Genomic DNA, 24247 nt, shown 5'->3' on the forward strand with positions numbered 1-24247 from the left:
AGACTAAACTCAGTTCCGATTGTGTTTTTATATTCATTCATTTTGTATCTATATCAGTAATTAAGGACATTTTTATTAAACAAACAAACCACAGTTATTGTGGAGGGGATGATGCAGATTTTAACCGTTTACTGACATCTAGTGGCGGAATTGTGTCAAAATCTGAACTGGTTGAAGTTTAACCAAATTCTTATATAAAGCATGTTTGTTTTGCTACTAAATCTCCTGTAACTTTTTGGCACAAAATACTGACTTTGTTTAATGATATTTGACTTTTATGGCCGTTTTCTCTTCTGCTATCTTGAATTCTTTATGTGGTTTTCATCTTAATATTCCATTTTCCAAGCTAAAATACACAAATGTTTTCATTGTCACTGTAGACATGGTGATTTATTCTCCAATCCTGCGCAATAATCCTGCGCATAACTAGTCTACAACGTATAACAACAGTACCACCACCACCACCACCACCAACAACAACAACAACAATAACAGCAGAACTGTAGAGGACGAGGTACTTGCATGGGAATTGGTTGAATGATGCGGTGCGCTTTATTGCGCTTTTGCGCACAAACCTGATCTCAGTATCAGTCCTGCGCATAAGTGGGCGGACACCAGAAGCAGGGTGGGACACTTAAACTCCCTACAAACTTCTTAGACGTACTCAAAACTTTAAACTTCACTGGAAAATCCTCACCTAGCTGACTGAGCTCCTGCAGAAACATGTCGGACAGCGCCTCCGATCCAGCCTCCATTACCAACCCGGTAAAGTTTAAGAACCAGGACTTCGTGTCTTTGTGTGATGATTGTCTCAAGTCCAGCAAACTCTTCGTGGACACGAGCTTTCCTGCTGATCAGAACTCTATCGGCATGCCGGCAGATCCGGACCCCAAAATGGTCATCAAGTGGCTTAGACCCAAGGTATCCATCTACACACTATCAATCCTACTGGTTCTTACATTGCCTTAGGATCTGAATTCTGTATTTTGTTGAAACCTTATATTGGGTGCAATCACATCACAAGTTCCATCACTCCTGTACCTGGCAGTGTGTTTTGTTCTGTAATCATGCCTAGTTGTGATTATAACGGACGCAAAACCAATAAGAATGGGATGGAGGTCAGAAAAAAAAGACCAGACTGATTTACTAATTCTTGAATTATTATAGGATTAAATAGGTCGATGCCATTATTATAGAGCAGAAGAGTCTAGATGTGACCTAGTATCTCCATAGTCCTGCATATATCTTAAAAATGGGTACTAAGCTGTGTTTTCCTTGTTGCTCGCATGCATATCTTATATTATCTTATGTTATCTTATCTTATCTTCCATTACAAGATATCTTTTTTTTTTTAAATCTTATCTTATGTTTATAAATGTATATATATTTGACCTGATATAGTGCACATTTAAAAACATAAGGTTCCACCCTGCAACCAGAAAAGCTACAGTTTAATTAAAGCTACATTCAATGAATGTTTTTATAATTGGCTATGATACATAAAAAGAGTCAAATGGCACTCTTACCATACATTAATAACACATCTAGATATTCTGATGTGTCAACTATTGTGGTTTTATGCAAGATATAATATTGACCCAAAAGCAGAAGCATTATGACTGAGTTAATATGTGTGCTCTATGGGTTATTTTAACAAAAATAAGAGTCTTAAGGGTTAACTAATTTTAAAGGTCAGTTACTGTGTCTCTATGCTGACTCTACACACACGTATATCTTTGCTTAGCTCTTCTGTTAATCCATAAAACATATATATATAACTCAGGCAGACTGAAGAAGGAAGTAGTGAGGAAAGAGTGAACCCTCATTGGCCAAATAGTACACACTCCCTATATTTAAAGGACTAGTAAGAGAACATATATATATAGTGTGTGTGTGTGTGTGTGTATAAATAAAATTCTGTTTTGTTTAATTCTGTATTTTTTCCTTGGACCTGTCTTCATTTGTGTTATATATTTTATGACACTTTTTCTTTTTACTCTGTTCAGGATATCAGCAGCAACGCTGTCTTCGTGGAAGGAACCACAGGCACTACTGATATCTGCCAAGGCCAGCTGGGTAAGTCACTGCCCAAGTTTTTGAGATTTTAAACCTAAGACTAATAGGATAAGGCTTGGTCACATCCTAGGAAGGAAAAGATCACTGAAGAATGGCCTGTAGGCATGAACACAATCAGAGAGACATCTGCCCTGGCGAGAATCTCGTATCTGGTCTTCCTCTTATCATGCAGATTTTCTCTCTTCCTTGCTCTCGCTCATTTCTTTCTCTCCTCATCTTCGCTTGATCCCCGTTATAATGTTTAATATCCCATTCCCGTTTTTCCCCTCTAGCAGTGGGGCTTATGCAGGTCTCCGGTTCTGAAGACACCCCGCTGAGAGCTGTAAAACAGAGCTGCCTCAGGGCCTTCACATCAAAACTAGAAAGGAAGGGGAGGCAAGGGAGGGATGGTTTGGCATGCATATGCTCTCGTCCCTCCTCCCATTTCAACATTGACAATTATTTTGCCCGCTTTTCTCTTTCTCTCACTCACTCATCCCCCACTTGCTTGCAGTCTGGTTTTGATTGCTGGTAAGCACGCAAGCTCCGATAATCCTGCAGAGTATTTTGCAACATTTTTTTCCACTGTTCTCCATTAAGAGCTGAGATATGAAAAGGAGGTGGATGCTGGTGGTTGTTGTTGGTCAAAGTGTCCACTAAGGTGAGTAATACTGTCTTCAAATGTACACAACACACAACCAACCTGTTTCTCTCTACCCTGTGTACGACTGAACCACTGGTATTACTTTCTAACTAGGTTAATGATTAAGTCACCAGACACAATATGTAGCACAACGTATAAATATTTGCAATATCTATACAGAATTCCCAAGAATTTTCCTTTCTTTGGATGTGAAGGTGAAGCTGAATCTGAATTCTAGCCCACACTGTAGATCCACAGAATATATCGGAGTGAACCAGCCTTTAAATTTGGTCTCCATTTGGGATAATTTTTGTGGCTATTTAAGGCCACTTCTCTGATATCTATCTCATTCACTAGTATTTCTCTGACTGAAATACAATAGCATGTGTAAGAAACATATAAAAGGAGTGGAGGAAACACTAGATGTAAAGGCACAAAGCATGCCAAAGCTTGCTAACTGCATGCTTTGCCTGCTGTTTGTAAGCAAATTAGGAAGCATGTATGATTTCATAACAGCACTACAGAATTACTGATAGGTATTTGATAGTACTCTAATTGGGTAGATTCATGCATGTAGGCTGGTGTCATTATGGTAAGCTGTGCTTGAGAACCTTGGACAATGAAATGTCAGTCATACACACTCATTAGGATATTAGGTCATGGCCAGACAGTTTCTGAAATCTTCCTGACGCCATATGGCATCTCATTGCTTATATACGTAAACTATGGTGATTCTGATTACACTGAATGGTGTGTGTGTGTGTGTGTGTGTGTGTGTGTGTGTGTGTGTGTGTGTAGGCAAGTGTGCTCGGGGTTGTATTTTACGACAAAATAAACAATGTGCAAAATGTTCAGACAAAATGAAAGTGAAAAATGAGAGTTGAGTAATGTTTTTTGGTGTGGGTTTGGAGGATGCATGGTGCTCTTAAGTTACATTGTTGACCATCTCTAAACCCTTCTAGGCAAATGAACAGATGTTTAGTGTTACACAGGAATGTTAATGTGCGTGTGTGTACATGTGTGTGTGTGTTATCTATCTTTTAACCCATAGCATATATGTTGTGTCATTTTCATGACAGTACAAATTTTAATGGTTTTATTTCCCAATAATTTTAACTCCCTGCTATGTGTTTTTTAGGTAACTGCTGGCTGCTTGCTGCTCTCTCATGTCTCACTATGCACCCTACTCTGTTTGAGAAAGTGGTCCCATCCGGACAAACCATGGATGAATCATCCTATGCTGGAATTTTCCGCTTCAGGGTAAGACGGACGAATACCAGTTACGACTTGAAATTCACTGACAAGACATGTCAAGTGTATGTTCTTAAAATGAAGAAGATGCTGTTTTATTAACATATGAATATGCAGGGAGAAAATTAATGAATGAAATCAGAGACAGCGAGGGTGTCAAAAGTTGTGTATTTACATAAAGGATGTCATCTATGAGCTGCAGTGGGGATCGAGGTTAATTTGTGTGTGTGTGTGTGTGTGTGTGTGTGTGTGTGTGAGAGAGAGAGAGAGAGAGAGATTTAGACAGGAGCACTAATAATCATTATCCAGCCCTTCATTCTCAGGGGTATTGTGGGGATTGTTCCAGATACCCCTCAGATCACTCCCCCTGAACATCCCATCAACTCATGCTGACACACATCCCCCTACTCCCATCAACACATTTCTAACACATGCTGTCATTATTCATTCAAGAGCAGTCTTCAATATTGTAGCATTGTGTCACTCCTGTTATTGGCACAAGTCTTGCGCATGCATCCAGGTGATTAATGTTTTTTGACATGTTTTCTTAAATAAGTGCTTTAGGGAACAGGAAGGGAAACAGACACGTCAGAAAGTACACTAAGCTCCACTTTCCTGCAGCCACATAAACACAACAAACTTCTTAAATAAGATGTTGCTGAACTGAGCTGCCTGCTTTTATAAGTAAACATCTGAACTGATGCGAATTTAGATGCTCTTTAATGGGATTAAATGAATACTTTGGGGGAAATATGCATATCACTTACCCCAAATATATTTCAGCAATCAGGATACATTCAATATTGGACATTTGCTTGTTTAGTTTTAGAATCGGGTTACAGTCGCGGTTCAGATTAAACCATATTAATGGTGATTTTCCCACAACTGTAACAAAATGTGAAACCTCACAAACCCTTGCTATCCTCAGACCCCAATTGCAGACTCATGAATGCTAAATACTAGAAATCAATCATAAACAAAATTGTTTTTCTGTAAATACATGACTTAATATAATTTATCTATTTTTATAACTATATAAAAATATATTATTATTATTATTATTATTATTATTATTATTATTATTATTATTATTATTATTATTATTATTATTATTATTATATATGTTATGTTAGGTAACTTTATCACAAAAATTCCATTCCTTTCTCCTTTCTTATCATTTTAAAATATATAAATATGGTGTACTAACATGTATTTTTCCTTATCAGTGCCTCCAGACTCTTTCAAGCCATAGTGAAATACCTTTTCTTTTGATTTTTTGGATTGTTGTCATTGCAGGGTATATTGTCCTGGAATGGAAAGGCCACCCTTGAATATTTGGGTTTCCATTACAAGTATACCTTTATACCTCAAAAAATTTGCTTTTGGCTGTTCATAATCCAAATGTTTGGCTGCCCCATAACTCTTTGCTGTTCAAGTACACATAAAGGTTTTATAGATTTTTCTAGATTACTCATATTATGATGTACATAGTCATACAATGAATTAGCAACATCAGCAAAGCTCATCAACATCAACATGGCTCATTAGCCATAAAAAAAAGCCGTAAATGATTTTTTGGCCCATTTTGTGCTACATTTAATCATATGTAATTCTCACTGTTCTTGCAGTGAAGTGGGAATCCAAACCAGGAACACATTCAAGAACGTCTTGGTTCTTAAATAATTCAGGAATTTTTCAGAATTATAATACATAGGGTGATCAGAGACTTTGTACAGTATGAGCCTAGTTATTTCTGAAGATTTAATGATAATCTGGGTTTAAACATGTTCACAAAGCAGGTTATGAAGCCATCTTGACAAACAAACAAACAAACAAACAAACAAAATCAGAAATATATTAGTGTTGTTGAATTCTACAATCTGATTGGCCAGAAGGCTGAACAATTTTCTATAATATTACTTTTGAGCAAGATTATAATGCGTTGTTATGTAACAAAGATACAATATACATGTTGTGTTATGTAACAAATATATATATATATATATATATATATACATAACATATACGTTACATAACTACACATTTTAATGAATATATTGGATATATATATTGGGGTTTGAGGTTTTCTAGACTTATCAATATGCTTTTATTGGAAAACTGATCATCTTTGTACGGTAAAAATTATACTGTTTCATATCATGCCACATTACACAACCACAGCAGTGGTTTTCATTTCTGTAAGTGTGTTGTTCCTTACATACAAATTGTCGATGCATTTTACAGGTATCCTTGTATAAAGTGAAGTCAATCAACTTCAAAGCAAGTTAAACTTCAAAGCATAGTTGAGGCCTTGATGTTTAGTGAGGAAATGGAGGGGAGATGTGGGTCCATCTTATTATGTAAGTGCTCTTCTGGTGAGAGAGATGGAAAGAAAAGAAAAAAAGGGTAAAAGAAGGTGTAAGTCTGTTGTTTATGGTGTTATGGTATGAGGGTTTAAGTGTTCAGACATGTAGACGTTGCCCAAGGGCATGAATGCATGGATGCACACTTGTACAGAGTCAACCACATTCATACCTGTCAGAAGGTTTGGACAAGCCAAGAAATTCTGTTGAAGTTTTAGTGATGACCTTCTCTGACCTGCACAGGAAGCTAGTGGATAGATTGCTGACAGCTATGTCATGAAAAAAAAACAGACAGATAAAAAGGGTATATACATGTAGAGCGGATGTACAAGTAAAGCAGAGAAACGATGGCTGTTGCATCATGCTTCGTTAAAGCAGTGAATAATAAAGACTGTTACAGAACTTTGTAGTTTGACTATAATATATATAGAATGGTTGTATTTTATATGGTTAGAACCTTGGAATACGGCTTGGAAGGTCGTGTGTTCGAATCCACACGGCCAAGCTACTACACCTGGGTACTTGAAGCAGGGTCCCTCAGCTACTCAGTTGTATAAAGTAAGATAATTGTAAGTCACCCTGGATATGGCTGTCTGCCAAATACTCACTCACTCTCTCACTCATTTTCTACCGCTTATCCGAACTACCTCGGGTCACGGGAAGCCTGTGCCTATCTCAGGTGTCATCGGGCATCAAGCCAGGATACACCCTGGACGGAGTGCCAACCCATCGCAGGGCACACACACACTCTCATTCACTCACGCAATCACACACTACGGACAATTTTTCCAGAGATGCCAATCAACCTACCATGCATGTATTTGGACCGGGGGAGGAAACCGGAGTACCCGGAGGAAACCCCTGAGGCACGGGGAGAACATGCAAACTCCACACACACAAGGCGGAGGCGGGAATCGAACCCCCAACCCTGGAGGTGTGAGGCCAACGTGCTAACCACTAAGCCACCGTGCCCCCCCTGCCAAATCTTACGATTATATTTTTTTTTTTCACATGACTAGCTAGTGTTTTCCCTTTTGGCTGAAATAACCTCCATGAGACGTTTCTTGTAGCCATCTACCAGTTTCTGACATTGACTGGAAGAAAGTTTCTCCCACTCTTCAATGCAGAATTCTTTCAGCTGTGTGATGTTTGAGGGGTTTCTTGAATGCACAGTCTGTTTCAAATCACCACACAGGATTTCAATAGGATATAGATCTGGGCTTTGACATGTCTATTCCACAATTCTACGTTTTTTACTTTTCAGTGAGTCCTTTGTGGATTCTCTGGTATGTTCTTGTCATGTTGCAAGGTCCAGAGACAGACGGTCTCACATGTTCCTCAAGCACCTTCTGATACAATGTAGAATTTATGGTGGATTCTATGATGGTGAGCTGGTCAAACCATAACACTTCCACCTCCATGTTTCACAGTTGGTATGAGGTTCTTTTGCTTAAATGGTGTATTTGGTTTACATCAAATTTGCCCTCTGTTATGGTTTCCACATAAGCAATTAGCTTATACCTTTAGCTTTTAGCCAATTAGCCTTGAACTAGCACTTTCTCCCCTGTTTTTTGTAAGTGTGCATTTAAAAAAAAAACTTTGAACAGAGTTTTAGACTCATGGTATCTTAAGGCTGTAACCTAGTGAACCGGAGTTAATGTATTTAATGACAGACTTAAAAGCACTTTTGTACGTCGCTCTGGATAAGGGTTTACAATTACAGCCTAGAGTCTTTTTGGGTATGACACAATAAGCTTTGCACACTTTGGGGGATTTTCTGCCATTCTTTTTTTAAATCCTCTCAAGCTAAGGCAGGTTGGATGGGGACCTTCGGTGGACAGCCATTTTCAGGGCTTTTCAGAAATGTTCAATAGGGTTCAAGTCGGTGCTCTGGCTCTCCGACATTCACAGAGTTGTCCTGTAGCCACTCCTGAGTTGTCTTGGCTGTGTGTTTACGGTCGTCATGTTGTAAGGTATATACAGTATCTTATTTTATACAATTGAGGGACCTTGCTTCAAGTACCCAGTGGCAGCAGCTTATATACTGTATATGTGTGTGTGTGTGTGTGTGTGTATATTATTAGCTCATCAACTTCAAGATTAAGAAAAAAGAGCTAGATACAATGCAAATAATAAAAAAAAGCCAACTTATATCTCTGCTGTTTCACAACATTAAACGGAACAATAAAATAATATGTTAAAAAGTGTAACATGTCATTGTTCATTAAATAATCACTGGCAATTACTGTGGATTTATTGTGATGATGATGGCGAGAAGAGGAATATATGGGGTTGTATGAAATGGGCAGATCAAGAAAACGAGAAAATTATTTTAAAGAAAAAATTTAACAAAGATTTGAGAGTACCAAAGTCCTGTTTAGTTTCACAGAATTTACTCAATAATTGGCCATAGTTACTAAATTGTGTGTAAATTGTGCACGATGGTTGACTGAATAGTCTTTGCATTCCTTGTGTGATTTCCCTCTACAGGCAGGTAATTGAACTGGCAAATTTCCTTCATGTGTGAATTAGCATGCAAATGTGTGATGTCCTGTGATGGATTGGCATCCCTTCCAGCCTGTATTTCCACCTTGAGCCGTATGTTCTCGGGATGAGTTCCAGATCCGCCATGATTCTGATCACCTGATTCACCAGTTTAAAAAAAAATTCTCAGGTTAAAGCTAAATATAGAAGATTCAGCTAAGGCTAGTATGAATAAGATAAATGGAGGATGTTGCAGACTAATTGCCTGATTAGAGTGATCAAAATCTCAACCAGTTACAATTAGATTAGACTGGATTACACTGCAATTAAGCACAGTGACACGTTTGGTATACCACCTATAACAGTTCCTTGCTATCAGTATTTAATATGAGTCTATTGCTAAAACAGAGAGTGTTGAAAAACAGTGATTAATCACAGGTCTAATTAAAGTCATTGTCTGATACTAGAAGGAGAATTAGTCCTGCTATTAACCCAGTTATCTGAAGTGACTCTCTCTCTCTCTCTCTCTCTCTCTCTCTCTCTCTCTCTCTCTCTCTCTCTCTCACACACACTCTCTCTCTCTTCTCAGTTCTGGCAGTATGGTGAGTGGGTGGAGGTGGTGGTTGATGACAGGTTGCCCGTGCGAGGAGGCCGTCTGCTCTTCAGCTACTCGCGCACTAAGAACGAGTTCTGGAGCGCCCTAGTGGAGAAAGCTTACGCCAAGTCAGTGGCAGCATATGTGTGTATGACTGTGTGAGAGAGTGTGGGATAGAAGAGCAGCAGTGAAATAGTTTCCTGCTGCACTTAGGCCGCTTTTACTGTCTAATTGCGTGTAAACAAATGACTGCTGACATCCTACTCAGTATCTCTGCGTCAGTAGAGTCCCGATGAAAAGCAGACGGAATCAAAATGGCTTCTGAAGCAATTTAACGTATAATGTATAGTCATGTGAAAAAAATTAGAACACCCCATGAAATCCTGTGGGGTTTTTTTTTAACATCGTTAAACATATGAGCATTTGATCTTCATTCTAATAGTATTTGATATAACTAAACAAATAAAACCAAAGAAATGCCTTTTTTAATGTCTTTAATGTTTAATGTCTGATCTGTGATCTGTAAAATGCAAAAAAAAAAAGATTTCTTTTGAGAAAAAAGTAAGGACAACCACTACATTGGCCGTCCAAGCAAATTCGCCCCAAGAGCAGGCCGCAAGATGCTTAAAGAAGTCTACCAAAACCCTAAAATATCGGGACCTACAGCAAGCTCTTGCTACAGTTGATGTCAAAGTGCATGAATCTATAATCAGAAAGAGACTGCACAACTTTACTTATCATGGGAGGTGTGCAAGGTGTGCAGCAACATTTGCTGTCCAAGATAAACCAAGGAACTCAGAGACAAAGGTCAAGACTTCTGGAATAATGTGCTTTGGACAGATGAGTCTAAAACTGAATTATGTGGAGACCATAACAGAGGGCATGTTTAGCGTAAACCAAATACAACATTTAAGCAAAAGAACCTCATACCAACTGTAAAACATGGAGGTGGAAGTGTTATGGTTTGGAGAAGCTTTTGTGCAGCAGGACCTGACCAGCTCATCATCATAGAATCCATGATCATAGAATCCAATTCTAAATTGTATCAGAAGGTGCTTGAGGAACATGTGAGTCCGTCTGTCTCTGGACCTTGCAACATGACAAGAACATACCAGAAAATCCACAAAGGACTCACTGAAAAGTAAAAAACGTAGAATTGTGGAACGGACAAGTCAAAGCCCAGATCTATATCCTATTGAAATCCTGTGTGGTGATTTGAAACAGACTGTGCATTCAAGAAACCCCTCAAACATCACACAGCTGAAAGAATTCTGCATTGAAGAGTGGGAGAAACTTTCTTCCAGTCAATGTCAGAAACTAGTAGATGGCTACAAGAAACGTCTCACGGAGGTTATTTTAGCCAAAGGGGTAAACACTTATGTTTTGGAATGTCTTCACACGGATAGTAAGAGAAATGTGTTTGTATACTTGTGTGTGTAGGTTGACTGGATCGTACAGCAGTCTGAAGGGAGGCAACATTTCTGAGGGGATGGAGGACTTCACGGGCGGCATTGCCTACACTCGTCCTGTTTCCTCCCGCACTCCTCCTGTCCTGTGGAGGACTCTTACTGCCGCGCTGTCCAGGGGCAGCCTACTCAGCTGCTTCATACAGGTATACACACAGATACACACACATACACAATGATGCACTTCTTCTCAAGGTTTCTTCCTCATTTCATCTCAGGAAGTTTTTATATGATAGTCTCACTCACTCACTCATCTTCTACCGCTTATCCGAACTACCTCGGGTCACGGGGAGCCTGTGCCTATCTCAGGCGTCATCGGGCATCTAAGCTGGATACACCCTGGATGGAGTGCCAACCCATTGCAGGGCACACACACACACTCTCATTCACTCACGCACTCACACACTCACACACTACGGACAATTTTCCAGAGATGCCAATCAACCTACCATGCATGTCTTTGGACCGGAGGAGGAAACCGGAGTACCCGGAGGAAACCCCTGAGGCACGGGGAGAACATGCAAACTCCACACACACAAGGTGGAGGCGGGAATCGAACCCCCAACCCTGGAGGTGTGAGGCCAACGTGCTAACCACTAAGCCACCGTGCCCCCCTTAAATAAAACTGTATTTAAAAAAAATTAAAGAGAATGTTCTGACGTTTCCTTCCCAGCTTCAGTGCAAAACTAAAGAAGAAAACTTAATGTTGTGGTGATCAACACCATGGAGAGAAATTGTGTAAATCTTGTTTATGTGACATTATCTTGATCTGTGCAGTATGTTTCTTTGCAACATAGCAGATGACAGATGGATTTATAATGAATCATGATTGACATGAAACATTAAAGAGTCATAACAGATGTTCGGTTTGAATATACAACACATCTTATTTGTGTGAGTTAAACAGTATAGCCGTAATCCTTTTCGTTTCCTGTTGAGGAGTGATGGGGTACCTGCGAAGGATATGTTTGGTCTGCTAGATCTCATGAAGTACTGTAAAAAGAGTTTTCTTCACACCCACTTGCTCTAATCAGCTGTGTTTGTTTCGACCACCTGACGAGTTAACTTGATGTCGTTTGTATAGCATATTGATCCAAATGACTGCAGTGGGTGCAAACTAAAGGCAGGTTTAAATGAGAACTCGACCCTGAACAACTTGTATAATAATCTTTATAATTATGTGACCTTAAATGGATTGCAAGATTTATTCTGCAATGAATTTCTTTGTTTAAACAGCTGACTGTTTAAATAACAGTTTGTTGAACAGTTTTCAGTGAGATAGTACAAATGAACCCATAGTTTATCTTTACCTGAAGAATTATTCAACAGTGCATTCAGTTCTTAACTCCTTTGTCCTCTACCAAATAGATCAGCTTTCAAAATTTCTAATTCCATGTTAATACAACCATCATGATTGCTAACTAACCGAACAGAGTCTCGTTATTCAACTTAATTTGATTTAATTTATTTGTATGGCGCTTTAACCAATTGGCATTGTCTCAAAGCAGCGTTGTAGAAGGATAGAAACGTATTATAGAATAAAAACGTTTAAGAAATGGAAATGGAATTTTTAGAATTTATGGAAATCTATGGAGTCTAATTTTTGGCTTTCTTCCCTATGGGATCTAAACCCTTCCTATTGCCATTTAAGACAACAAATATTGTTGCTGTTTTTTTCTGAGTGCAGGCCAAAAGTGTGAAAGAGATTGGCAGTGTGTCTCCAGAGGGGCTGGTCAAAGGTCATGCCTATGCTATTACTGCCACTGATAAGGTAAGACATCTTGCTACTTACACATATATGTTCCACTGTATTTTTAGGATGACAAGTTACTTATGCTAACTTGTTTGTGTGTGTGTGTGTGTGTGTGTGTGTTTAGGTGCACAAGAAAACTGAAACTGAGGAGGTGTTACTGGTGAGACTGAGAAACCCTTGGGGATTTGTGGAGTACTGTGGTCCGTGGGGTGACAAGTGAGAAATGCTCAGTTCTCATTTTAGCGCTAAAAATTATGTCCTCCTAACTGCTGCTGAACTGTTTCTGTGTGTGTGTGTGTGTGTGTGTGTGTGTGTGTGTGTGTGTGTGTGTGTGTGAACAGGTGTAAAGACTGGGATGGCATAGAGAATGCAGAGAAGACCAGAATCAAATTGAACATTGAAGAAGATGGAGAATTTTGGTACATAAGCATCAACAGTTTTCTACTAAATATGAATGATTTTTCTCTAGGATATACAACACTAGTCCTCACAAGTCCTGATTACTCAAATATGTACTATTTTCTTACTATGAACCTTTTAAAAGGTTCTCATTAAGTTATATCATTGGTAAACATGTCAACAAAACAAACCTCAGTAGACGTTTCAGCAGCAAAGTTTCTCATGATGTAGAAATAGACTAGTTGATGCATACGTTTTTAAAATGAGTGAAATTCCCGTTCAGAGGCTCATATAGGAATTTTCTTCCATGAACCAGAAAATATTGCTAAGCACTTTCTCATTGCTCAGAATTGTTCATTACAGCAGTAATATTTTCTAGTAAGAGATAATAGTATAAAGATTTCACCAACTTCTTTTTTATGACACTGTAAATCCCTTTCTCTCGCCCCTGAAAGCCCAGAGACACAAATAAGTAAATTTTTGGTATTAAGACACAGGTGAGAATAGTCATGCGTTATCTGCCAGTTTGACCCGCCTTATCTCCATCCACAGCCGAAGCTCAACCACATTCCGGCACCACATAGACTTAGATATTTTTGGCCACATCCTATCATCATTGGATTGCCAGTACAGGTTGTGACAATTCCATAGATATTCATGGCCAGGAGGTGCACAAGGTCTACAGAACAATGTTGGCTGTGGTCTTTGGGTGGATGGGATGGCATGCACTCTCTCCCCTGTCAATCACAGTGACTCTAGCTAATTGTGTATGTGTGTGTGTGTGTGTGTGTGTGTGTACATTTCCCCTGAATGTGTTACACTGGCCTCTGACACAACATGAGCAATAGTTTGAAATGTTCACTGGCCTCAAATGTCTCGGAAGAAGCACCATCAGCAAAAGAGCAAATAACCAGACGAAGGAGAAGATGTTTATATCAGCAGCTCAAACAGTAGTTCTGACTACAAGCAAATCACTTTTAGTATATTCTTCTAATATGCTATCCTTTATATGGTAACAGCTCATTCACAAGGACAAATAAAACTAATAATAAATGGCTAAAAAGGTTTTTAACAAAATCTAATCATTGATATGGTGAAACGTTCTGTAAGGGACATTTAGGTTAAATTTACGGTCTCCAGTGTACCTTTTATAACTAAATGTTTCTCACTAATAAGCACATTCTTTGTCTTTTTGACTCTTTATGTACAGTACATGATCTAAAAAATAATGAACTACATACAGCTGACTTACACTATTTGCATGTAATATTACATTTAGCTGTGGAGTCCCAGCCATGTGTGTGTGCATTTGTGTGTTTATATACATAGGATTGGAGTGCAGGACTTTTGCAAGCTGTTTGACACAGTGGAGTTGTGTAGTGTGAATCCTGACTCTGATGCTGGAGAGGAAGGTAGTGATTCCTCCTGGTCCTTGACCTCCCATAAGGGATCCTGGGTGCCCATGTGTTCAGCAGGGGGCAGTCGCAAAAACCCAAGTAAGGGTGTGTGTGTGTGTGTGTGTGTGTGTGTGTGTGTGTGTGTGTTTTTGAATGTTGTCTAAGGTACTGTAGACAGCAAACTGAATATAATGATAATAATATGAACATAAAAATAAGAAAAAATACTTATATAATAATAATAATAATTTTATATTTACTACTTTATACATTATTTTTAAATGCTAAGAATGTCTTTTGATTTTTTCTTTCAATAATAATAAAAATAATAATAATAATAATAATAATAATAATAATAATAATAATAATAATAATTACATTTTTTATTTCCAACAGAAACTTTCTGTAAGAACCCTCAGTTCCACTTGATTCTGTCGCAGCAGGATGCGGAGGATGTGGAAATTGACGAGGATGAATTGGATGCCGGAGATGATGATGACAATATCAGCACTGCAGCTCCACCAAAGATCTCTTTGGACAAACAAAAAGAGAAGATGAAGAAATGCACGGTGCTGATAGAGCTGCTGCAGAAACACCGTCGATTGAAAGACAAAGTCAACTTCCTTTATATCGGCTACCACATCTACAAAGTGAGAACTTGATGCACTGTTACACTTTATAATCTTATCATTAGGAAAAGCTTAAAGGTGCTCATATTTAAAATGTATTACTAATACAAATAATGTGTACAATTATATAGGAATGATTCAATAAAATAGTAGTTTAATTCACTGCATCAGAATAAACTTGCCTTTCTGTCCAGAATGGTTTGTATTACATCACAACCAAAACCACTTGCACATATTATAAATGCACTTATTATTGCACTTATTATAAATGATGCCATTTTACAGAATATATCGTTTTTTAAGTAAATCAAGAAAATAAAAAGACTTCTTGGTAGTGGACTAATGTATCTTATTGAAACTTACGAGTCTTGTCTTTTCTTTCTGTCTCTCTATGTAAACTTCCTGCTTGTCTTTTAGTTGCCCCCTGAGGTGAGTAACACTTTATATATGACTGATCTGTTTTAATGGTATAAGCATCAAACACACTGTGTTCCTCCTTCTATTCCAATAGCTACAGGACAGCACAGGTTCTTTTAACCAGGAGTTTTTTGACACTAACCCGCTGGTGGGCCGATCTGGAATGTATCGCAATGTACGGGCTGTGTGGAGGAAGGTGCACTTGGACCCGGGGCACTACATCATTGTGGCGTCCACACAGAGGCCCAACCAGCCTGGGGAGTTTTTCCTCCGCATCTATGCAAAGAATGGCAACTCACTGGGGTACGCTGGAGTGATGTAAAATCTGAAAAAAAAATTTCATACATTTTTACAAATTTTTAGTGAAATAAATGAGGATTTTAGGGGGGCACGGTGGCTTAGTGGTTAGCACGTTCGCCTCACACCTCCAGGGTCGGGGTTCGATTCCCGCCTCCACCTTGTGTGTGTGGAGTTTGCATGTTCTCCCTGTGCCTCGGGGGTTTCCTCCGGGTACTCCGGTTTCCTCCACCGGTCCAAAGACATGCATGGTAGGTTGATTGGCATCTCTGGAAAATTGTCCGTAGTGTGTGATTGCGTGAGTGAATGAGAGTGTGTGTGCCCTGCGATGGGTTGGCACTCCATCCAGGGTGTATCCTGCCTTGATGCCCGATGACGCCTGAGATAGGCACAGGCTCCCTGTGACCCGAGGTAGTTCGGATAAGCGGTAGAAGATGAATGAATGAATGAAATGAGAATTTTATGCCTTATCTCTTCACAGCCTCAAGCGCTTAAATTTTACATTATATATGCAAAACTCTTTCAAGAACAAAAAAGCCAACATGTTAGTTCTGCTCCTTTTGCTTCCCAGTAAATCTTGAGCAATTTTCAGTTTCGAGCAACATATTTGTCATCTTTTTTTTTTTTAATGACCTCTTTATACTCTTCATACAATTCGCAATTTCGTGTCTTTTGCCATTTTTTTTCTCTAGTTCTATTGTTATTGACTTAAGCTAATGTCTTGAAAGTATATTTTTTCATTTTTTTTTTCTTTGTTGTTGCTGATTGCATTCTTCCGTTTCTTTTCGTTCCTTCGCAATTCTGCTTTCATGGACTCCCAGTCATAGATGTTTCTGGCATTGTCATGATTTGTAGTCTCCCATTGATAGGGCCAACCAAGAAATGGCTATTTTCAAATGATGTATAAACTGTAAAGTCTATTATAACATCTTCTTCCTCTGTTCCAGGGTTCGTGATATCAGCTGTTCTGCTGATATTAGCATGGTGAGTGTGAGTGGGTTGCTAATAAAGATTAACACAGCTACAACAGTCTCACTAGTCACACATTAACAAACGTGCGTATGTTTATCCTGAAGACTGTCATGTCAGAACCTCCATCAGCTGAGGATCAGAGAATGGTGCAGACGTGGTTTGATGAGAAAGCTGGACCGGTAAGTGTCAGTGCAGGCACAATGTGATGAATTGACTTGATGTATGATGATGTGGATAGAGAAACAGTAACTGATGCCACTTTCTCTACTCAGGACGACAAATTAAACGCGATGGAGTTCATGAAGCTGGTCAACTCAGGTCTGAAAGTTTGAACTCTAATGTTAAACTGTTGATTAAATGATTTTCTTACCTTCCTCTGTAGCCGTAGCTCACTGATCTGAACAGAACCTGTGATACGCTTCCATTACACTGTATGAGTCAAAGATTAATCATTTTTGTTTTAGTTCAATTTGAAGAAAATTATGAATGTGTATAAACACATCAACATTTATTCATCTGGTGAAAGCGCTGTGTTGGGAAATCCTGAGTCTGTTCCATTAACACTGAGTGAGAGATGGGAATAAACCCTGAATGGTACTCCAGGCCATCGCAGAATACTGTGCAACAGACACACACGCGCACACACACACACACACACACACACACACACCCACACTCACACACACACACACACATAGACACACACTAATTCACATAACCATTCACACTTAGCGATCATTTTGAATCATCAAACACTTATAATTATTCCATGATATAATTATCTTACAGGAAAACATAAGACTAGATGAATCAGAAAAAGTAATACTTAAAAAAAACATAAAAAAAACATAAAAAAGGAATTACAGCCTGTATTGTAACTCTAACAGCAAATTACCTAAAAATTCTTGCTTCACAGTAAAAATACATTCAGTCAGCAGTATGTAGTTCAATCCTATTTTTAGTAATAATGTTTTTCACAAACCTTCGAGATATAATCAGGTCCCAGTGTGGTGCAGAGATATATTCCTCTGGTGAAGTGATATGTTTTATTCTGAAGACAAACATTTTTACATTCCTACAATTTCTGCTTCAGCTCCATGTCCTGCTCTTTAGTTGGAAACCAGCAAGAGTTTATTTGGAATTATTATACTTTGGTAAAATAAACTTTTCGCTCTAGAACAGTGAAGAGAAAAATAAAAAAAAATGTGTAATGTTGTACATTAAAAGAATGAGTTATGTTCATAAAATAAACAGATATTAAACGGGGTCTTTGGTTTCTTATGTCACAGATTCAGTGGTTTTAAAGCCCCTGCTTTTGGACTTGATGTTAATGTGGTACCAGTAATGTCCATCAGGTGGCGGGGTTGTTCAGACTCAGTGTTGATCTGTGTAAGATGCTGGTTCATGAACTGAAACAACCTTAAATCCCCTTATTACAAGCACATGCTCTGTACCTCAGCACAGTGCTCTGTGTGTGTGTGTGTGTTTTGTTCTCACTGCTGGGCCTCACACGCTTTCTCTTTGCCCTGCAGTGCTGGAGAAGGACTACCATGTTCCTCTGGAGACCTGCAGACAGCTCGTTTTTTCCCAAAACGTATCCTTCATCTGGACGCGTCTTCTCAGTTATTCCAACACATTTCATCTCCTCTAATGTTCTTCCTGTTATTCTTTCTCTTCTCCTGTATACTAAGGTGTAAAAGTGTCTTCATTTGTTAACAAGTGTGTAACATTTGTGCTTTCTTTCTTTCATCCCCCCTTTTTTTCTTTCCTTATATTTATTTGATTTTTTCTTCACCTCTGCTGGTTTTTATCCTGAGTTGTGTATATGTATAGACTGAAGGTAGAGGTTGGCTGAGTCGTGATCAGGCTCATTATCTCCTCTCATCTCTGCGCAGGCTGCAGGTACCTGAGCCTCTTCTCCTAATGTGACCTCCTATGGCAACATAAACATCTTAAATAGCAGAAATTCTGCAGTTAAATATGATGCTAACATAGTTGAGCTTAATTAGTTAGAAACTGATGTCATATTTCTGTTTCACTGTCCTCTCTCAGAACTGAATTCTTTCAGGCTTAATAAAGTATGTTTGGTTAATCCACACTCCCAGCCTGCTCTTCTGCACAGCTGGAAAACAGCACTAGCGTGTAGTGAATGACTTACATTCCATTCCTGTGGCTCTGCTGTTTACTGAACTTGTAAATATCCAGTTCTGAAACCTCACTTTTTTTGTGTTCAAGTCAATCTTTCTTGAGTATGACGAGGATTCATCTGGATCCATTAGTCCTTTTGAGCTTAGTCAAGCTCTTAAAGCAGCAGGTATGGGCTCTAATCACACACACACACACACACACACACACACACACACACACACACACACCTGTTCAGGACTCGAGGGTATACCACATATTAACATAACATTTCCCACATGAATTCCTTCCTACATTCCTCCTCTCTCTCTCTCTCTCTCTCTCTCTCTCTCTCTCTCTCTCTCTCTCGCTTTCTCTCGCTCTCTCTCTACCTTCTCTCAGGTGTGCAGTGTGATAATAACATTCTACACATGCTGTGGGAGCGCTTTGGCTCTGGAGAGCAGCAGCTGCCTTTCTACATCTTCGTGTCATGTGTTACCAGACTGCAAGTCCTCTTTGGTAAGCAACTCCATTACAGCAAAATCCCCACATGCATTACACAATCCAAATACACACATACACACACACACACACACAGAGGATATATCTAACTAACATTTAGCAGATATTTTAAATAAACACTGTACATACAATAAGCTCAGTTCAAGACAATAAAATGTAAGTTCTGCACAGATCCTGGATTTAAACTGTATTCAAATATCCATTTAGTATTCAATATCAAATGTAAACAGATTTGAATATTATTGAGTTATTAATGTCTGTGCTGTTGAGGTTTTAAAGGTCTTCATGCTGGAATAATAATTTTCTTAAATCCCCCAAAACACGATCAGACTGAATTCCATAAAGCTTCCCACTTAACAAAAAAAGGAAAAACAAAACACAACACTGTTATCTGTTATAGAAAAAAACAACAACAGATAGATCATTTATAAAGTGTGATGTGATGTGATGTTATGTCTTACCACCTCGGGATAAGGTGATTGGGATCTTTTACAATGTTGTCATTGCATTTACAATTAGGTATTGCGTAGCTTTTACGTGATTAGCACAGTGATCTGCGAGTGTTAAGGTGCTAATTGGAGATACTGGAGGAGTCACTCTGTCACACACTTCTCCACAGCTCTGTTTGAGTCAGAAAACAGCCCAGAGGTGAAGAGCAGAGGCATAAACACGGTAAGCTCGGATCTCGTTCTCCTTCAGCGCCTCTTTTCTGTTTCTGTTACTCTATAGTTCTCCTGGAACTAAATAAATGAAGGCTAGGCTTTTGTAGTTTGTTTGCATAGCTTTGCCTCTCACAGGTTGCTTGTGTTTAGTCAAGAGTAAGTCAAAGCTTTTATTGTCATTTCAACCATATATACCTGACGCGGTAGATAGTGAAATTAGACAACCTTTCTCCAGGACCATTTAATATTATTTTAAAAGAAAAAAAAAGAGATTTTTCCCAGAAAGACTCTCACTCAGAATTCTCAGAGAATCCAGGCTGATTTATTTTTAACCCTCGTTCACTTTGGGTCAAGATGATTTCCATGCGAATCAATGTTAAAAGGCAGGAGAGCCTGTGTTACACTGATTTTATCACAGTGATCTTAGACATAATGCAAAACAGATTGCATACAATATATGCTCATATAATAATATATGATAAAATCTCATCAAATCCAGTGTTCAAAAAAATAATTTAAAATTCTATTTGTCATAAACAATTCACCCAGCACATAATCGAGTCTGCTGTGCAACATAAAAGGTATAGATTAGGGGTTTTATTTTATTTGTTTTAAAAGCAGCTCAGACGCTCAGATTTTGAAAGCAAAACCCTCGCTCTAACCCTGGAATCATAAAAGCGTGAGCCTGGGAAGAGTCTACATGTAATATAGATGATGACTTTATTTGTATGTATCGACAGGGTTGGGAAAAAGTATTGAGAAATTCAGTAAAAGGGAAAGAATAGATAATGAGTAAGAAGGTTAATGATGTTAAAAGGGAACAATATTTTTACCAATAATTTGCTTAAAAAGTCAGAAAACAGGAAAAATATATATATATTTACTGATACTATCGACTTCTACATTTCAATGTGTAAAGTAACGTTTGTAAAAACTGCTACAAGATGATTTTGTTTTAAAGCAGCTGCATCATTTTGTACTAAAAACAATCTCTACGATGTAGTTTGCTAACGAAGAAATCAACAAGGAAATAAAAAAATATCTGGTAAATAACTAATGTTTACTTTTATTTGGAATTTATCTTTCTCCCTTGCTAATTTATGTTAGCTGATTCCTAGCTGATGCTAGTCTGACTGGCATTAGCAAACAAACTAACTTAGTGTAACGCAGCCATGTTAGCAAATTAGCACAACTAACCTCAGCATTTTTCAGATAAGATAAAGTTCATGTCTTCTAGCAAGGCAAAGGAGACATCTCTTTATACATGAGTCTTTACATAAATAAAGTAGTTTATATAAGTAATTTTATTATACTGAAAAAGTAAGTACATTTCAGTAATACCTGAGTAAAATTATAAATATACCGTAGGTAGAGTAATGAATCACATTTATTTAAGTATTTTTCATCCTGCATGTAGAAGCCTAGGTAAAGATGTATAGGATTTAAATAGTATTTAATGTAGTATTTAAACATACTCTTACTTAGATCTTACTGTTCCTTGTTTGGGTTATATACTGAGCTGATTGTGGCATTAACTGTAATATTTCTGAAGATGCTGGTTATTTATAGCTGTACTGTAATATAGTAGCTATAGTTATATATTTTTGTGTAATGGTTCGTGTCTCTGGCCTTTTCTGCAGTGGCTGCTCAGACTGCTGGCTGTGTGAGCACGCTCAGATGTGACACCTCAGCAGGACAGACCTGTACGGCCAGGACTATGCAGACGTCATCCACCTGGACCTGCGTTATTTCTCTCTCTCACTCTATCTGTTTCATTTCATTTATATCACACTGTCTCAGCCTTGTTCCAATTGCTTCCGCCCACACATCCCTCCATCTCTCTATCCCTCTATCCGCTATCCCTCTACAGTATATGACGCAGGTCATTTGGGTCATTCCTGATTATGGTCCAGACACATAATATTTGTGTTTTAAAATAAAAAGCATAATAAGGCCAAAGTTCTGGATTACTACAATTTGTATTAACCATACTTTTATACTATCTGTCTGATATATTATCTAATAGTTATGTTTGGTTTTTATGCTTGATACCAAATATTTTTATTCTATACAGTTTAATTTTGCATAAACAGTTTTCACTTTTAACGGATTGAATGGTTAATACTAATCAACTGCAGCCGTAATGTATGTTAAATGAATTCATATAAACCGGATACGTATAATAAAAATGATCCTAAATATTCCAGTGTTAAGAATACTACAGAAATGAGCAGAAAATTGTATTATCGTTTCCAAGTTTGCCAAATTTCTAGGTACCAGATCAAAATTTGAAAGCCTGGAAAATCCAAAATGATCTGAAGAGAAAAGAATAAAACAAAAATGGTACAAAGGCTGGGATTAGCATGAGATAATATTCATTTTCTATTAAATACTTCTGTTCTGTTGGAATGCAGTTATCTGGTCTTAAGCCCGATGCCAACCAAAACATTTTGCTGTTTTAAATAAAATTTATTAACGCTACCCGAGCATGAAGATATAGATGAGTATTTCCTCCTCTTGTTTTTTTATTCTTTCTTAGAGTGGGCATGGGAATCAATGATCTTTCAAATAAATCTGAGTATCTATATATAAACCTGGATCTTTCTTTTCATAGTGGATACGTATACATACACCTCCACATACACACATACATGCACACAAAGGTCTAGGGGAGTGAGAGTGACTGCTGGTATTAAAAGCGATGTCTCAGCAGCGCTGCACGCATCGCCTCTATTCTTGTCGCTCTGACGCCACGTACAGCGTCATCACGCCATCGCTCCCTCCTCCGCTACGTTCTCCCTCTCTCCCTCTGTCCAGCTCTCTCTAGTAACTGGCTCGATCTGCTGCCTCCTCCCCTTGTTCCCTTTTCTCTCTCACTCTCTCACACATAGCCGCACATGCTCGCTCACACACATTTTATACGCGCTCGTCCTTTTTCCTGAACCCCTATTTATAGAAGTGTATTTATGCAAGACGGAGCAGAGGTTGCCCCCGGCAACAGGCCAAGCATTTCTGGAAAGGAACACCTGTCAGCCTGGAAACAGCTGTCTCCATTCTGGCATCTTCCCTTCCTTTTCTTTTTCTTCATCCTGTACCATTTTTTGAATAGCTTAAGGCACTTTTGAGTCTCTGGGTATCTATCTTTGCACATGTGGATCTTCCTTCTCTCTCTCTCTCTCTCGCTCTCTCTCTCTCTCTCTCTCTCTTTCTCTCGCTCTCTCTCTGTGGTCTGTGGATCTGGCTCGAGTTAAGCTGTGTCTAGCTGAATGCTACTCAGTTGTCAGGCCACACACTGAGGAACTTCCTGTCATCTCCTGGGACATACACCTCCCACAGTGCAGGATCAAATCTCTCTAAACCGTGGTCATACCATCACACTTACACCCCAGCAGAGTCTGTACAGACAAGTGAACGTCTCTCTCTCCCTCTCACACAATCACACACACACACACACACAGGCTAAAGCCTTATACTGACTACACAACCTAGAGATGACCTTGAAATTATATGTATGTATGTATATATATATATATATATATATATATATATATATATATATACATATATACATATATATATATATATATATATATATGTATATATGTATATATATATATATATATATATATATATATATATATATATATATATATATATATATATATATATATATTTCAAGGTTACCTCTAAGTTGTGTAGTACCAACCTAGATATCCAATTGCATATCTAAATATATTTAAGCTACATTCTGTTGATTCACAGACTGTTTTTATATACCCGACAGATGAAGAAAAATTATGGCTTTCAGCAGATGAAGTGAATCGGTGTCACAAAAAAAAGAAATAAGAGAATTTCCATTCCTTTACGCCATGCCCACCCTGAAGCACATTAAATACTGATGCTAATCTGTTGTTTGGTGCTGTGTTTTTTGTTGTTATTTCAATGAGTTTTATAGGAGAATTTCAGCAATTTCAATCATAAGGGATAATGGTCACGTTTCTGTATTTGCTTCTTGAAACATGATTCTTTTTTTACTTACAGTTTTCCACCCATCATATCAATGAGGAAATTTAACACAAAATTAGTAGAGACAGTGCAAAAGGTTGGACTTAAATTCCCTGATTGTTTGGTTTTGTATTTAAGCTACCAGGCTACTGGCATTAAGCTAAGCTGTTCAAAGTTAAGATTGGATACCGTCTGACTTAAATAAACACACAG

General features: G+C 38.2%; 1 protein-coding gene across 1 annotated transcript; it reads left to right on the forward strand.

Moving 5' to 3' along the window:
• The first annotated feature begins 530 nt into the window (after positions 1 to 530).
• capn12 (calpain 12) lies at positions 531 to 22622 on the forward strand. The gene is made up of 21 exons (XM_060877473.1): positions 531 to 921; positions 2007 to 2076; positions 3837 to 3958; positions 9386 to 9519; positions 10832 to 11003; positions 12545 to 12628; positions 12735 to 12826; positions 12952 to 13029; positions 14339 to 14505; positions 14803 to 15056; positions 15453 to 15464; positions 15547 to 15755; positions 16697 to 16733; positions 16826 to 16900; positions 16994 to 17039; positions 18254 to 18315; positions 18555 to 18623; positions 18957 to 19035; positions 19248 to 19364; positions 19987 to 20039; positions 21670 to 22622. Exons 1-21 carry the CDS (start codon positions 724 to 726, stop codon positions 21694 to 21696), a joined length of 2157 nt encoding a protein of 718 aa, XP_060733456.1. The 5' UTR covers positions 531 to 723; the 3' UTR covers positions 21697 to 22622.
• The last annotated feature ends 1625 nt before the right edge of the window (positions 22623 to 24247 follow it).

This window comes from Tachysurus vachellii, chromosome 9 (assembly GCF_030014155.1).
Source record: "Tachysurus vachellii isolate PV-2020 chromosome 9, HZAU_Pvac_v1, whole genome shotgun sequence".
NCBI classification, from domain to species: Eukaryota; Metazoa; Chordata; class Actinopteri; order Siluriformes; family Bagridae; genus Tachysurus; species Tachysurus vachellii.

Bases quoted from the DNA above. Each gene is read 5' to 3' on its own strand.
- capn12 (XM_060877473.1), top strand. From the start codon at position 724: ATGTCGGACAGCGCCTCCGATCCAGCCTCCATTACCAACCCGGTAAAG. The intron at 9,520-10,831 runs GTCAGTGGCAGC...TTGTGTGTGTAG, and splicing joins GTGGAGAAAGCTTACGCCAA to GTTGACTGGATCGTACAGCA. The intron at 11,004-12,544 runs GTATACACACAG...TTCTGAGTGCAG, and splicing joins TACTCAGCTGCTTCATACAG to GCCAAAAGTGTGAAAGAGAT.